Source organism: Neofelis nebulosa, chromosome 6 (genome assembly GCF_028018385.1).
Source record: "Neofelis nebulosa isolate mNeoNeb1 chromosome 6, mNeoNeb1.pri, whole genome shotgun sequence".
Taxonomy (NCBI): Eukaryota; Metazoa; Chordata; class Mammalia; order Carnivora; family Felidae; genus Neofelis; species Neofelis nebulosa.
Window position 1 is genome coordinate 21,422,788 of NC_080787.1, and position 16,257 is coordinate 21,439,044.

Sequence of the window (16,257 nt, forward strand, 5' to 3'; positions counted from 1 at the left end):
GCTTAGCGGTAAAGCTGGGTTCACTTGTGGACATAATAGCTTTAAGGTGCCTATAGGTAACTGAATATTTGCATTCAAAACAGGTCTGGGCTAGGGGCACCTGGATGGCTCAGTCACTTGAGCGTCTGACTTCAGCTCAGATCATGATCTCATAGTCCAGGAGTTCAAGCCCCGTGTCGGGCTCTGTGCTGACAGCTCAGAGCCTGGATCCTGCTTCAGATTCTGTGTCTCCCTCTCTCTCTCTGACCCTCCCCCGTTCATGCTCTGTCTCTCTCTGTCTCAAAAATAAATAAATGTTAAAAAATTTTTTTTACATCTTATTGGCTAGAAATGGATCACATGTATTATAGATCACCTTGTATTATCTGCTGCCATTTAAGAAAAAAAAAAGCGGCAACACCATTCATTCTCGTGGTTAGCAGTAAGATCCTCTTATCTCATTAAATTTAAACTATTTATTAAACTCTCTACTTTTTAAGGACTTGAAAGGCAATTCTATTTCTGACGGTCTCCTGTTTGGGGGATAGTTCCTCATGAGCCCATCTGTGAGCACAGAAATTCATCCATTCATGTAGTAAATATTTATTGAGCACTTACTGTATGCCAAAAACTGCTCTAGGCATGTGGGGGTGTCCCCAAGGAGCTTACATTTGAGGAGAGGGGAGGACTCAACATCATAAGTAAGTATTCGACAGTATGTTAGAGGTGATAATAAGTGCTATGGAGAAAAAGCACAGTAGGAGCAGTAACCTAGCAATAGTACTATCCTTTTTTTTTTTTTTTTTTTTTTTACGTTTATTTTTGAGACAGAGAGATGCAGAGCATGAACGGGGGAGGGGCTGAGAGAGAGGGAGACACAGAATCGGAAGCAGGCTCCAGGCTCCGAGCCATCAGCCCAGAGCCCGACGCGGGGCTCGAACTCACGGACCGCGAGATCGTGACCTGAGCCGAAGTCAAGTCGGACGCTTAACCGACTGAGCCACCCAGGCGCCCCATAGTACTATCCTTTTCTTAAGAGGATGAGTTGGGCTGGGGCACCTGGGTGGCTCAGTCGGTTTAGCATCCAACTCTTGGTTTTGGCTCAGGTCATAATCTCACGGTTTGTGAGTTCAAGCCCCACATCAGGCTCTGTGCTGACAGTGCAGAGCCTGCTTGGGATTCTCTTCTCTCTCCCTCTCTCAGCCTCTCCCCTGCTTGCATGTGCTCTCTCTCTCTCAAAATAAATAAACTTTAAAAAAAAAAAAAAAGATGACTAGTTGGGAATAGATGATTAGTTGGGCATAGCACCTTAATGAGTATAAATGAAATTCTGATTCACTAAGGATATTTTAGAAATAATAGCAGTGATGCCATTCATGTCTTATTGTCAATGATCACAGATATTGGCAAAAACAAGACCATCCAGTATTTACTGAGTGCTGAACGAAACAGTTTACAATAACCTTTTCATATGCAGTGGTTTCTACTTTGTAGCTACAGAATTTGAGGCACAGAATCGTCAATGGGCAATCTGTACAAGGTCACACGATCCGTAAGCCACTGAGCAAGGATCTGAATCCAGCAGGGCAATGCCACAGCCCATGTTCTTAAAAATTTTTTTTTTCATTTTATTTATTTTAGAGAGAGAGAGGCAGAGACAGAGAGAGAGAGTGCACGAGCAAGGGAGAGGGGCAGAGAGAGAGGGAGAGAGAATCTTAAGCAGGGTGTACATTCAGCGCAGAGCCTGATGTGGGCTCAGTCCTACAACCCTGGGATCATGACCTGAGTCAAAATCAAGAGTCTGACGCTCAACCGACTTAGCCACCCAGACACCTCACAGGCCACATTCTTAGCTACCATGGCATGCTGTGTTCATTTACTCATTTCCTTACCCTTGTGTATGACACTCTTGTAAGGGCTCTGAATAATTCCTACAGGAATTAGTTTAATCAATAAAGACGACTTAAGCTTCCTGAGAATCTTCTGGAACATATCAGTAGGAGATTATACTACTAAATGAAAGCAGCAAGGCATATAGAGTCTTTATTTTCATAATCCAGCCTTGTAATTTCTATACACGAGGAAACTTTTTTTTTAGAACGTGAATCCTCTTTTTTCTCGTGTCCCATTTCGCACGGTGACTAAAAATCTGTTCATATAAAAATACAACTTCTACCTGCGGTGTATATAGTGGAATTATTTTGTTGCCTTTATTACTTTATTACTTTTGGTATATTTATCCCTAATGGTAACACTGGGATGGAAGAGGGAAAGTAAAGAACAAAATTCAAGAAAGCTATTTCTGGGCAACCTACTGAATGGGAGAAGATATTTGCAAATAGTATATCTGATGAGGAATTAATACCCAAAATATAGAAAGAACTTATACAACTCAACACCAAAAAAAACAATCCAAATAAAAAATGGACAGTGGACCTGAATAGACGTTTTTCCAAAGAAGAAATACAGATGGCCAACAGACACACGAAAAGATGCTCAACGTCACTAATCATCGGGGAAATACGAATCAAATCCACAATGAGATACCACCTCACATTTGTCAGAATGGTTCAAATGAAAATGACAAGAAGTAATAAGTGTTGGTGAGGATGTGGAGAAAAGGGAACCCTTTCGCACTGTTGGTGGGAATGTACACTGGTGCAGGCACTGTGGAAAACAGTATGGAGTTTCCTCAAAAAATTAAAAATAGAAATACCATACGATTTAGGAATTCTATTACAGGGTATTTACCCCACAAAAATGAAAAACACTAATTCGAAAAGATACGTGCACCCCTGTGTTTACCACAGGATCATTTATAATAATCAAGATATGAAAGCAACCCGTGTCCCTTGACAGATGAATGGATAAAGAAGATGCGGTATATGTGTGTGTGTGTGTGTGTGTGTGTGACAATTATAGATATAGATATATATTATATATATAAATTAATATATTATATAATTGATATATAACTTATATATTATATAATTTATATATAATTCATATATATCATATAATTTATATATATAATTTATACATATTATATAATATATATTTTTATTTATATATGTATGTATAAATATATATTGGATGTAATTTTATATATTATTGTAGTTTATATAATATATATTACATTTATACAATATATTTATATAATATATAATTCATGTAGTATATATAATATATACTAGTAATATACTAGTAATATAATATATATGCCTGTATAATATATATTATATATTTATATATTTTAATATATACTTTATATATTTTATATAACTTGTATATAAAAGTATATATAAATATACTTATATACCTACATAAATATACTTATACTTACATAAATTTATATAAATTATATATATATAAAGTGATAATTATACACACACACACACACACACACACACTCCAGAGGAATATTACTCAGCCATTAAAAAAGAATGAAATCTTGTGACTTGCAATGACGTAGATGGAGCTAGAGAGTACTATGCTAAGCGAAATAAATCAGAGAAAGACAAATACCGTATGATTTCACTCATATGTGGAAATTTTTTAAAGTACAGGAAAGGGAATAGTCAATAATACTGTAGTTACATTGTATGGTGACAGATGGGGACTACACTTATGGTGAGCATTTCATAATGTACATAATTTTCGAATCACTATGTTATATACCTGAAACCAATACAACATTGTATGTCAACTATACTTCAAGAAGAAAAATTAAGAAAAAAATCTTTTTGAAAAGAAAGCTATTTCTAAGGTTTGGTTACTTTTGAATTTTTATTGACTTGAATCACTTAACTTTATGGGCTTCCTGTTTAAAGCTGGGGTAATAATACAGAATTTGTCAGATCAAATTATTTTACTACATTTGCTACCAAAATTTATGACTTCCTTCCCCTCTCCACCTCAGTGTTTCATATTTATCTGTTAAGTTCTAGAAAGAGATTTGGAAGAGGCCCTGTTAGAAAAACACAATCAACTGATTAGAGACATGCTAGAATTCACCCAGAAAGGAAGATTAATGGTAATACTTTCACCATTGTGTTTAAAGCAGAATTTCAGGTATGACATAAGTGTGAACCTGTACCAAACAGCCTTGAGATATACAGAAGGGAGGTGGCTCCCTTTTAAGGAGGAGGAAGAGAGAGATCATAGCTTGCCCAAAATGGAAACTAGAGTAAGAAAGCCAACAGTGTTATTGGTGTTGGAAATCCAGTCCCTGTACACTAAACTTGTCTTATTTTATTTCAGGATGAAGAGAAAGTTCTATTCTTGGGATGAATGTATGAACTTGAGAGAAGTTAAGGTAAAAAGCCTACGGATGGAAAGAACCCAAGGAGGCCTTAACTCTGCCTCACCCTGTCCCATTTCTGAAGATGGCTGCTAAAGGGGTTGTTCTGTTCTTTGTAGGAAGCAGTCCAAAGATAACTGTATTTCTTACGTTTTTTTTTTATCTTCCTACGTAAAGTAACTTCTCATTCCCCAACCAAATGTCAGTGGAGAACAGAAAATAACTCTACCCTCATATTTGAAAGTATACACTCTCACTTTTAAAAGAGCACTTTCCTTCATGCTGTCAAAGGAAAGACAACTTTTAACAACTACAAACCATTTCTTTCTATGTTACACTGTATAACCTGGATACATTTTTGGAGACATTTGTATGGAATGTCACACAGTTAAGTCAGAAAAAAGTTAAACCTGTTGAATAGACGGGAGAGACAAAAGTGACAGATTGAAACATTTGGTGGGTAACATCGACTGTTTATGTTGGCCCTTCCATTCATTCCTGGAAACAATCACTGCTTACTTTAACTTAGTCATGTAAAATATTGTAGACACTGAAACTTAATTCATTAATGAGTTCAGAAGATCACTTAAGGTAATTATCATAGGTAGCACTGATGAGGTTTTGCCAACTTCTATAACTTGGCTTTAAGAATTTTATTGCGTATTTGCTGTGCTGCAGTCTCTGAAGAAGCTTAACCACGCCAACGTGATCAAACTAAAAGAAGTTATCAGAGAAAATGATCATCTCTATTTTATATTTGAATATATGAAAGAAAACCTCTATCAATTAATGAAAGACAGGTATGTCTTTATTTTACAAAAACCATAATTTTTTCCCTGTTACCTCCTCTCTGAGTTCCTTGGATCCCTTCAACACGTCACACTTTACAGCATGAAGGGTTTGTCACCCCGAGAGTGAATCTAAACTAATTAGCTGATATCCTCATAACTCGAAGAAGAACCAGCTATGACACAGTCACCATTTTTCTGGTGTCATCTCGTAAAAGTCAAGGTAGGGACACCTGGGCGACTCAGTCAGTGAAGCATCTGACTCTTGATTTCGGCTCAGGTCCGGATCTCATGGTTCATGAGATCGAGCCCTGTGTCGGACTCTGTGCTGAAGGCATAGAGCCTGCTTGGGATTCTGGCTCTCCCTCTCTCTCTGCCTCTCCCCGACTCATGTGCTCTCTCTCTCTCTTTCTCTGTAAAATAAGTAAACATTTTTTTTTTAAAGCAAGTAAAATGGACATTAATCTCCCACATGTGACCAGGAGCTACCACCAAAATATTAACCTCCCCAAGCTCGTGGCACATGACTGAAGCTCTCTCTCTTCACACGTTTAGAAATTAAAATGAGGATTTCTTTGGAATTGGTAACACATTAAGTCTTATCATTCACTTAAATGTTCTAGTAAATGAACTTACTAGATCCCTTCATGAAACCTGCTTCCTTCCTCCCTTCTTTCATTAACCTTTCACAAAGTGCCGGAGAGAGTAATGAAGCAATGAAAATTTTCTCAGTTTTGTCCAAGGCCAGCTTTATCACTGAGCATGCAACTGTAGACAGGTTTTGTTTCAAAAAGTATAGTGTGTGCGTTTATATGAAATATTTATCTTGATTTTTTTTTCAAGTTTATTTATTTGCTGCGCTGACAGTGGAGAGCCCACACGGGGCTCAATCTCACCAACCATGAGATCACGACCTGAGCGGAAATCAAGAGTCAGATGCTTAACCAACCGAGCCACCCAGGCGCCCCCATTTTACCCGCTTTTAAAGCCAGAGGTGTTCAACAAAAGATCCTATAATACTTTATAAACACACTTCCCAGTGGAATGCTGATTGCTATCTGTGTATCTCTTTCATACACACATACATACCCACTCAAAGTAATCCTTAAGGATGGTGAGTGGATTTTTCTTTAATCACATTTTTCCTTCTTTCAAAACATACTTATTGAATGCCTTTTATGCTCCACAGGCTAATGTCCTATCATTAATAGCAGTTAAAATAATGGTAAAGAAAATTTCAACCCCTCAAATCAGTGTTTATTTTTCTCCAGCTCTTTCTGGCCCATGGAAACAGGCATGCATGGTTTTTTTTACTTATTTTCAGTTTTAGTGGTGATAACTTTTTTATTTGATCGATTCACTTACAAGCGTTTTGTTTTGCTGATACATAATCTTCAGTTACTATTGTTAGTATGTTCTGTTAAATGGCTATACATGCTTCACTCCTCTCTTTTATTTAAAAGAAATAACTATCGGGGAGAATACGTTAATTATACTGTATCATACTGATGAGATTATTTTGTAGTCATTAAAAGTGATAATTATAATGAATATGAAAATGCCTATGAATGGATAATAAAACAAATAAAAATTATAATTATGTAACATTGAAACGTAATATAAAAGTTATACATGTAAATGGATTAGTATTGGACCAGAATACTGAAAAATCAAAATAGTTTTTTAATCAGGTGATGATGGATAGTCCTAAATGTTTGGCTTCTAATAATCATGCTCTTTAAAATGTATGAAATGATATATTGAGATACAGTTGTGGAAGAAAAAGATATATTTAAAAAAATTTTTTTTTAATGTTTATTTATTTCTGAGACGGAGAGAGAGCATGAGTGGGGGAGGGGCAGAGAGAGAGGGAGACAAAGAATCCGAAGCAGGCTCCAGGCTCTTAAGCCGTCAGCACAGAGCCCCACGCGGGGCTCAAACTCACAGACCACCTGATCATGACCTGAGCCGAAGTCGGACACTCAACCCACCGAGCCACCCAGGCACCCGAAAAAGATATTTTTAAAAAAATTTTTTTTTTTTCAACATTTTTAATTTATTTTTGGGACAGAGAGAGACAGAGCATGAACGGGGGAGGGGCAGAGAGAGAGGGAGACACAGAATCAGAAACAGGCTCCAGGCTCCGAGCCATCAGCCCAGAGCCTGACGCGGGGCTCAAACTCACAGACCGCGAGATCGTGACCTGGCTGAAGTCGGACGCTTAACCGACTGCGCCACCCAGGCGCCCCTTTTTTTCTATTTTTTTTTTTTTTTAATTTTTTTTTTTTTTTTTTGAAAAAGATATTTTTAAAAAAAGATATAAAAAATTTAAAAAGTAAATATAAATATTTAAAATGTTATACTTTCATCTGATTTTAAAAATATATAAATCTGTGCTGAGTGGATAATGCGATAGCAAAGGAACAATAAAAATAGTCAAGTTTGGAATTTCATGATTTAGTTCTGGATTTCTAAATTAAGTGGAAATAAAAATGATACTGTTTGATGATTATTCAATGTAAAAGGGATAAATTTAACAACAGTTGTACATGGCAAAGAGCTATTTGAGGCTAAGTGGCTTTCTTACACTTTGTTTTTGGTAGCTTAACTTCCTGAAGCATTATTTTGAGGATCAAGATTAATTTAAAAGCCTTTTTTATTCACGTAATCTTTTTTTCTATTTTAACTGAAGGCCAATGTATATAAACCTTTGCTCTGATGCTATAACTGTACCTTTAATTTATAGCATTCATTATATAATTTAAATTGTTGGCAAGGATAAAAATATTTCGTTTTTTTTAAAATGTATTTTAAAAATATTTCAATAATATGGGGCTGGCTCAGTTGGAAAGACATGTGACTCTTAATCCTAGGGCCGTGAGTTCAAGCCCCATGTTGGGTGTACAGATCACTAACATAAATAAATAAATAAATAAATAACTTAAAAAATATTTCAATAATATATGATCAATAGTATTTTCAAGCTTTATATAAGATCAGTGTGTATCTTTCTCTATTGTGTGTTTTCAGCCCGTTTGGTGAGATATTTTAGAACATTACATAAGCATATAATATAGTTAACAATGTAATATTCAGAAATAGGCCATTTTCCATATGTTGAGGGCATTTTGTTGTTTTTTTTTTTTTTTTTTAATTTTTTTTTCAACGTTTTTTATTTATTTTTTTGGGACAGAGAGAGACAGAGCATGAACGGGGGAGGGGCAGAGAGAGAGGGAGACACAGAATCGGAAACAGGCTCCAGGCTCCGAGCTGTCAGCACAGAGCCCGACACGGGGCTCGAACTCAGGGACCGCGAGATCGTGACCTGGCTGAAGTCGGCCGCTTAACCGACTGCGCCACCCAGGCGCCCCAAGGGCATTTTGAATAAACATTCGAATCCAGGGGCGCCTGGGTGGCTCAGTCAAATGTTAAACGTCAGACTTGGGCCCAGGTCATGATCTCACGGTTTATGAGTTTGAGCCCCACGTCGGGCTCTGTGCTGACAGCTCAGAACCTGACAGCTCAGAACCTGGAGCCTGCTTCAGCTTCTGTGTTTCCCTCTCTCTCAGCCCATCCCCCACTCGCTCTCCATCTCTCTCTCTCTCTCTCTCTCTCTCTCAAAAATAAATAAACATAAAAAAAAACCCACTCTAACCCAATCAATCACGCTGTGATAAAGATGTTAGAAAATGTTGAAATTATGATGAGCTTTAAAAGCTTAAAATGATTACTTCTAAAACACTGCTTGGTTTCAGGGTCAAAGAGAATTAATTCATGTTAACAACTCATATGTTTCAGTCTTAATTTAGGCTTTATTAGGGTCTTTATGTAAATACCATATAAAGCTGCACCGTCCAATACTGTAGCTAGTAGTCACATGTGGCTCTCGAACTCCTGAAACGTGGCTCATCTGGACTGAGATGTTCTTTAAAGGTAAAATAAAAATACACACCAGACTTTGAAAACTTGGTCCAAAAAAAAAAAGTAAATTCATTAATAATTTTTATATTGACTACATGTTGAAATGATACCTGGTATAGATACTAAATGAAATATTGTTAAAAATTAATTTCACCTGTGTCATTTGTTTTAATGTGGCTACTAGGAAAAAAGTAAACACATAAGTGTTTCTCATTTGTGGCTCTTAATATATTTTTCCATTGGACAGTACCAGTAGGCAATACAGAACTGAAGCAGTTATGCCCCTAAAACTCTTAAAGCCTCTATCACACAGATTTGCACACCTGGCTTCCTTGACTATTAGGAGTTTTCCAATTTACTTTGCTTCTCTTGGGACAGTTTAAAATTTAGCTATTGAATATTCGTGCAGATACATTCATTACTGGGTTTGAGTTTCTACCGAACATCAACACAAACAAAAATTCTAATGGTCACGTTTCAAATTTACAACCTTTCAACAACTATAGAGCTACCTTTAACCAGCATCGTGAGGCTAACAGGGGCTCTGAGGGAGGAAGAACATCTCCTTTCTTGTTTGTTTTGGTTGGTTGGTTAACAGAGTTACACGACTCTTTGACTGTTTATTTGTTCGTGTCTTCACAGAGACAAGCTGTTCCCTGAGTCAGTCATCAGAAATATTATGTATCAAATATTACAAGGACTGGCATTCATCCATAAACATGGTAGGTTTAAATTTCATTTCCCTGCCTCTTTAGATGACTGTCAAGGTCACGAGGTCACGTACAGGAATTGTCCATAAACTGCTAAATAACGTTCTATTGAGTAACTACAACTTTGGAATATGTGCCTACTATGTAAAATGGTATTTCTGTAATCTCTAACTATCTTCCTCCAGAGCAGAATTTGTTAACACTTTGATCATCAGCTGTTAGTCCCAGTTACAATAAACCCATCCTATAATCTCCTGCCCTGATTTTACCTTGGAAATGAAAACAAAACAAACAAAATGCCCTTCTTCTGGAAAAGATGGGAATGCTTTGATCACATGACCCCTTATTAGCGTTTAAATAGTTTAAAGCGCCCATGCTATGGTGTTTTATAGTTTTCCTTAGTATTTACATTTAGTTGTTTCTGTTCTTTGTGTTTTTTATTGTTGCCGTTTCTGTTCTTTGAGTGAAATTAAGGAAAGTGCTTGGTCTTATTTTTATGAATCTCTCATTTATGTGATCTTCATTTATAGTCTTTTATATACCTATCAAACCAAAATAATTAGTCCAAAAAGTTAACATAATTAGTATGAAAGTTTTTAGCGAACATTTGTTTAGAATCACTAGACGTTCCGATATTAAATTGGAAGGGTTTGTGCCAGACCACCGCTGCGTTCTGAACGGAGGCATTTGGAAATCACCAGCATCAGTCTCCTTTCACGTTTCATCCCATAGTTTATATGAGAAGATATGAAAGGAGAAACTTTCCCCTTTAACTGTTACACGAGATAATTTAATGTCTAAAAATGCTATTTAAGGGCACCTGGGTGGCTCAGTCGGTGAGTCAGCTGACTCTTGATTTCGGTGCGGGTCATGGATTCATGGTTCGTGGGATCAAGCCTCGCATCAGGATCTGTGCTGATAGAGCAGAGCCTGCTTGGGATTTCCTCTCTCCCTCTCTCTGTCCCCCTCTCCCACTCACGTGAGCACATAATCTCTCTCTCTCTCTCTCTCTGTCTCTCAAAATAAATAAACATTTAAATAAATAGGTAAAAATGCTACTTATGTATTCCACGTAAGCATTGTCAGAACATTCCTGAATCCCACTTTTTGGTCCTTTAAACGTCTAAAACCTACGGTAACATACTACAACCCACTGGTAAAAGCCAGTCATTTGTTAATTACATGGAAATAGAGGACATATGCTATTTTAACTGTTCATAATGGATTTTCCATCTTCAGCCCATTTTGTAATACTGACCAGCATGGTAACTTGTGATATATATTTGCCTGAGTTAATTTATGCCAGTAGAAACCAATGTGCGGAAAAATCAAAAGCATTATGAATTATTTGATTTTTGGAAAGACTTTTGTGATTTACTGATATTTTTTAGGTTAGGAATAAAATTGGTTTAGATTCCTTGGGTCTATAGGAGGAACTCCCAGCAACGTCAGAGCATAAGAGATTGCAGGAAGAAGCTGGCTTGGGGCTTGACAAATTAAAAGTAAAGAACACGAATGGTGTGCAGTTGGCTCCACAACTGATGACAGTGACTGGGGACGCCAGACTCCAAGAACAATAGATATTTTTACAGAAGCTACATTATTCTTGCTACAGTGGACAAGCATCTCAGATGTACTACTTTGAGCAAACATTTTTAAAACAGTGGCTGTCCCAAAATAACACTAATATTTTAGTTAAAATAGGACCACGTTACCAATACCCTTATATTAATGAGAATGGGGAAAACCTCAACTGTACAAATATGTAATTGGTTTGATTCTCTACGATTTTACGGATTATGTCAGTCTACTCACCACCACGTGTGTTCCTGTTCTTGTCTCTGCGGTAAAAAAAAGTGCAGTGTATTTCCCTTGGAAGTTTGTGAAATGGATCTCAGAACAACTATTTTGAGTAAGAAGTACCAGATGACACTGGGTACAAAACTGCTGTGATGTCACCAATGTAGAGCCCGCACTGGCTTAGAAGGAATTAGAAAAGCTTAGGCTTAAAACTCGGCTTAAAAAGTTCAGGCTGAAGCTATGTGAAACCCGCTCCCACAATGATCACCTACAACGGATCCTACAAGGGACCAGGCCCCCTCTTGAGTCTCCCGCCTCGCAAGGTCATTGGAATACAGGCCACCCGCGTGTCACCGGTGTGCTTTAGATGGCCCTTAGAAATGTACGAAGAGGGTTTTCATGTCCTTCTTCCTGGGTTTTCTGCCTCGTGTTCACTGACCTGCCTTTCAGCTTCAGTCACCATTTATTTTACGTACTGAATTGGTAAATAACCATTACAATTATTGGGCTTTTCAATAAAGCAGCTACCAGGGGAGAACTGAGCTGGTAAATAGAACAACTGCAAATGAAAGAATTGGCTAAAGTGGGTGCAGTTGCGTTTTCGTTTAATGGACTTTTCAAATAAGTGACGTCAGCCCGAATATGCAGCTTTCCTCGGGCTTTGATTAGGCTCCTTCTCTTCTGCCCTCCCCCTCCTCATCTGCTATACAACAGTGACCATAATACGTCCTTAAGGTGGTTGTGCAAATTAATGGAGATAATCATAATGTGGCAGTGTCTAGCTCAGTGCTTGAACTTACAGGATTCACAAATAGAAATATGTGTTAAGTGGGAATTTTTAATGTCCTTAGGTACAGTGGGAACTTTCTTGCCAATTTATTTTGAACACAGGGTGCCTGCCACCTTCACCTTTTAGACAATAGTTAGGGTTTATTTTTTTCCTAAGTTCACATTCCTAATTACAACAGAGAAGTTCAGTTATATTTTGTTTAGGTTTCAAGTATGTTTAAACGTGATGATCTATTATTGTTTTCCCTCTCTGTTCCCAAGGTTTTTTTCATAGGGATATGAAACCAGAAAACTTGCTTTGTATGGGCCCAGAACTTGTGAAAATTGCTGATTTTGGACTTGCAAGGGAATTAAGATCACAGCCACCGTATACTGATTATGTATCTACCCGATGGTGAGTAGTTTCATGCAATTCTGTAGAGGTTTATGTCTGTGTTAAAGTTTTACCACAAAAGATCATTACATCGCTTTCTGGAGGTTCCATATCAAGTATTTAAAAGAAAATATAAAACTGACTTTTGCATTCTGTGGAGAAAGAAGGATTGGGTCATGACTATTCTGAAGGAAAAAGGATTTCATTAATTGATTCATTCATTCGACAAACATCTGTTGAGCACGTACTATGTGCTAGATTCTATCTCAGGCACGGGGAACACGGAAGTGAACGTCATAGGAAAAAAATCTCTGTCTCATACTGCTTACATGACATCCAATAAACAAATAAAAACATCATGGGGGGGGGGCGGGGCACCTGGGTGGCTCAGTTGGTTAACCATCCAAGTTCAGCTCAGGTCGTGATCTCACAGTTCGTGAGTTCGAGCCCCGCGTCGGGCTCTGTGCTGACGGCTCAGAGCCTGGAGCCCGCTTTGGATTCTATGTCTCCCTCTCTCTCTGCTCCTCCCCCGCTCACACTCTGTCTCTCTGTCTCAAAAATAAATAAACTTGGGGCGCCTGGGTGGCTCAGTCGGTTAAGCGTCCGACTTCGGCTCAGGTCATGATCTCACGGTCCGTGAGTTCGAGCCCCGCCTCGGGCTCTATGCTGACTGCTCAGAGCCTGGAGCCTGTTTCAGATTCTGTGTCCCCCCTCTCTCTCTGACCCTCCCCCGTTCATGCTCTGTCTTTCTCTGTCTCAAAAATAAATAAACGTTAAAAAAAATTTTTTTTAATAAATAAATAAATAAATAAACTTAAAAAAAAAACCAAAAACCAAGAAACGTCATGCATTACCAACAGAAAGACATGCACATCCTCATCAGATGACATGTAATAGTCCCAAACTGCAAGCTACCCAAACGTCCATCAGGAGCAGCGGAATATATTCACCCAGTAGAATGCTTTACAGCAATGAGAATGAAAAGCCTACAGCCACACACAACAATACGACTGAGTCTCACAGATATAATGCGGAGAGCAAGAGGCCAAACAGGAAAAAAGTACATATAGTAGGATTCCACTTATATAAAGTGAAACCTAACGTATGCTGTCAGCAGTCAGGGTAGCAGTTACGTGAATAGTGACAGTGAGTGCGGGAGAGGGACCTCCTGGGATGCTGACAACACTCAGTTTTTCTTGAACTTGGTGCTGCGTCAGTGGATGTGTTCTATTTGTGAAAATTCATCAAGCTGCCCTCTTACAATACGTGCACTTTTCTGTGTGTGTGTGTGTGTGTGTGTGTGTGTTACATTCCAGGAAAAACAAGCATATGGTAAATCAGGTGGTGATACATTATTATGGAGAAAAATAAAATATGGAGAGGGACAGGGAGTTGGGTGGGTAGGGGAAGGACAGGGCATGTCGCTATTGTAAAGAGAGGCTCTCGCTGAGAAGGAGAGGCCAGGGCAAGAAGGAGCTTTCACGCAGACAAAATGCTGAGCGCAAAGGCCTTGAGACGGGAGCGCCATGTGTGAATTCTGCCAAGAGCAGAATGAACAGGGACGACTGTAGGAGGAAATGAGGCGAGAGAGTGTATGGAGTGGCCAGATCTCATGGGTCCTTACAGGTCATTGTAAGGACTGTGGTGGCTTGTTAATCCGGGCGGGCGAACTGGGGAGCTCCTGGAGGGTATTGAGAAGAGGTGTGATATGATCTGACATGCCTTCGAAGTACCACCTCACTGCTGTATTAAAAACAGGTTTCCGAGGAGCTAGGGAAGAAGCAGGGAGACCAGGCAGGAGGCTGTTACAGTAATTCTGGCAGGAAGTGACAGTGGCTTGGATCTGGTGGCCGCGGAGGTGGTATTTTTAAAGCAGTGCAACCGTGACTTCCTGGTGAATCAGATGTGGGGTGTCAGATAAAGGAGTCAGAGACTTTCAGGTTGTTTTTTTCTTTTTTTCTTGAGCAACTGGAAGATTGGAGTCAGCACTAATTGATATGGGGGAGCCTCGGTTCTGTTTTAGTTTGAGTATCTGTTTTCATCTGGGTAAATTTAGGTTCCATACTGAAACGGAATGAAATTGAGACTTGTTTTCAACATCCAAACTTGGCAAAACATTCCAAACAATGAATTTTATCTCACAAAAAGCTCAAGGCATAGTAACAAGCATCGGCAAGGACGCGGAGAGTCCGGATCCCTCACACATCACTGGTGTGAGCGTGAAATGGTGCAAAAGAGTCAGTGGTTCCTCAGGGGTTAAACATCCAGTTACTACGTGATCCAGCAACTCCACACACATTTCTCCGTATATAGCCCAGGGAAATGGAAACACACATCCACAAAGAAACTTACACATGCATGTTCACAACGGCACTACTTATAATAGCCCCAAATTGGAAACAACCAAAGTGCCCGTCCACTGGTGAGTGGGTAAATAAGGTATACTAGGGCCATATAATGGAATACGATTCGGCAGGAGGAAGAATGAAATACTGATACATGCCACAGCGTGGAGGAACCTTGACAACATGCTAAGTGAAAGAGGCCAGTCACCAAGGACCAGAAAGCGTGTGGTTCCACTGGTAAAGCTAGAGCACTGGGAATACAGGGTTTTTGGGGAGGTATGGGGTTTCTTTGGGGGGCAATGAAAATGGTCAAAGTTGATTGTGATGATGGATTACACACTCCATGAATATACTTAAAGCCCCTGAGTCATACGCTTTTATTTTTATTTTTATTTTTTTTAATTTTTTTTTAACGTTTATTTATTTTTGAGACAGAGAGAGACAGAGCATGAACGGGGGAGGGTCAGAGAGAGGGAGACACAGAATCTGAAACAGGCTCCAGGCTCTGAGCTGTCAGCACAGAGCCCGACGCGGGGCTTGAACTCACGGACCACGAGATCATGACTCGAGCCGAAGTCGGCCACTTAACCGACTGAGCCACCCAGGCGCCCCTTTTAAATGGAGAGTTGTATGTTGTGATATTATGTGAATTATATCTCAATAAACCTGTCAAAGAAAGGTACTCGGGATAGAAGCAAAAAAAAAAAAAAAAAAAAAAAAAAAACCACACACACACTGTGACACATTTGGGCTGAAAAATCTACACATTTCAATATGGAAAAAAAGAAGTGAGAAGTGAGAATATTTCCTACCAGGTAGCTTTGCTCTCGTAAATAGTGTATTTTTCTCCATGAAAATACATGTTAGTTAAGGGAATGGAATCAATTGAAGGAATCAGCACTTTCAAACTGATAAGTAAAAAGAAGGAAAAAAACCCCACACTACTTAGGGACAATCTTTGCTAATCTTTTGTTTTCTATCCTTCATATAAATATAGCATGGATACAACGCTTGGTAAAATTATACAACTGTTCTCATTCAGAATGTATCTGCTTCCCTTCAGAGCCCTTCTCCCCGCCACCCCCCAACCGTGTCTTATAGCATTTATTTCCATATTTATTCATTTGAGTTCCTATCTTAGGCCACTTGGACACTTCATTTAAATTTGTCTCCAGCTCCACCAACTGTTTGTGGTCAGGGAAAATATGTTACGTCCAACGTAACCCCAACACATTGTATAAATGCCGGATGC

At 38.7% G+C, this 16,257-nt stretch overlaps 1 protein-coding gene across 12 annotated transcripts in view; it reads left to right on the top strand.

Annotated features, from left to right (window-relative positions):
* Positions 1–16,257, top strand: part of MAK (male germ cell associated kinase) — a 73,803-nt gene that overhangs the window by 11,383 nt on the left and 46,163 nt on the right. For 11 of the 12 annotated variants that reach the window (XM_058733012.1, XM_058733014.1, XM_058733022.1 and 8 more), the window contains 4 exons: positions 4,240–4,294; positions 4,958–5,079; positions 9,631–9,710; positions 12,549–12,681. In XM_058733012.1, coding sequence (XP_058588995.1) covers positions 4,240–4,294; positions 4,958–5,079; positions 9,631–9,710; positions 12,549–12,681 — 390 coding nt within the window. Of the gene's footprint in view, positions 1–4,239; positions 4,295–4,957; positions 5,080–9,630; positions 9,711–12,548; positions 12,682–16,257 lie in introns of those variants that run through there. The other variant, XM_058733021.1, reaches the window with a different exon arrangement.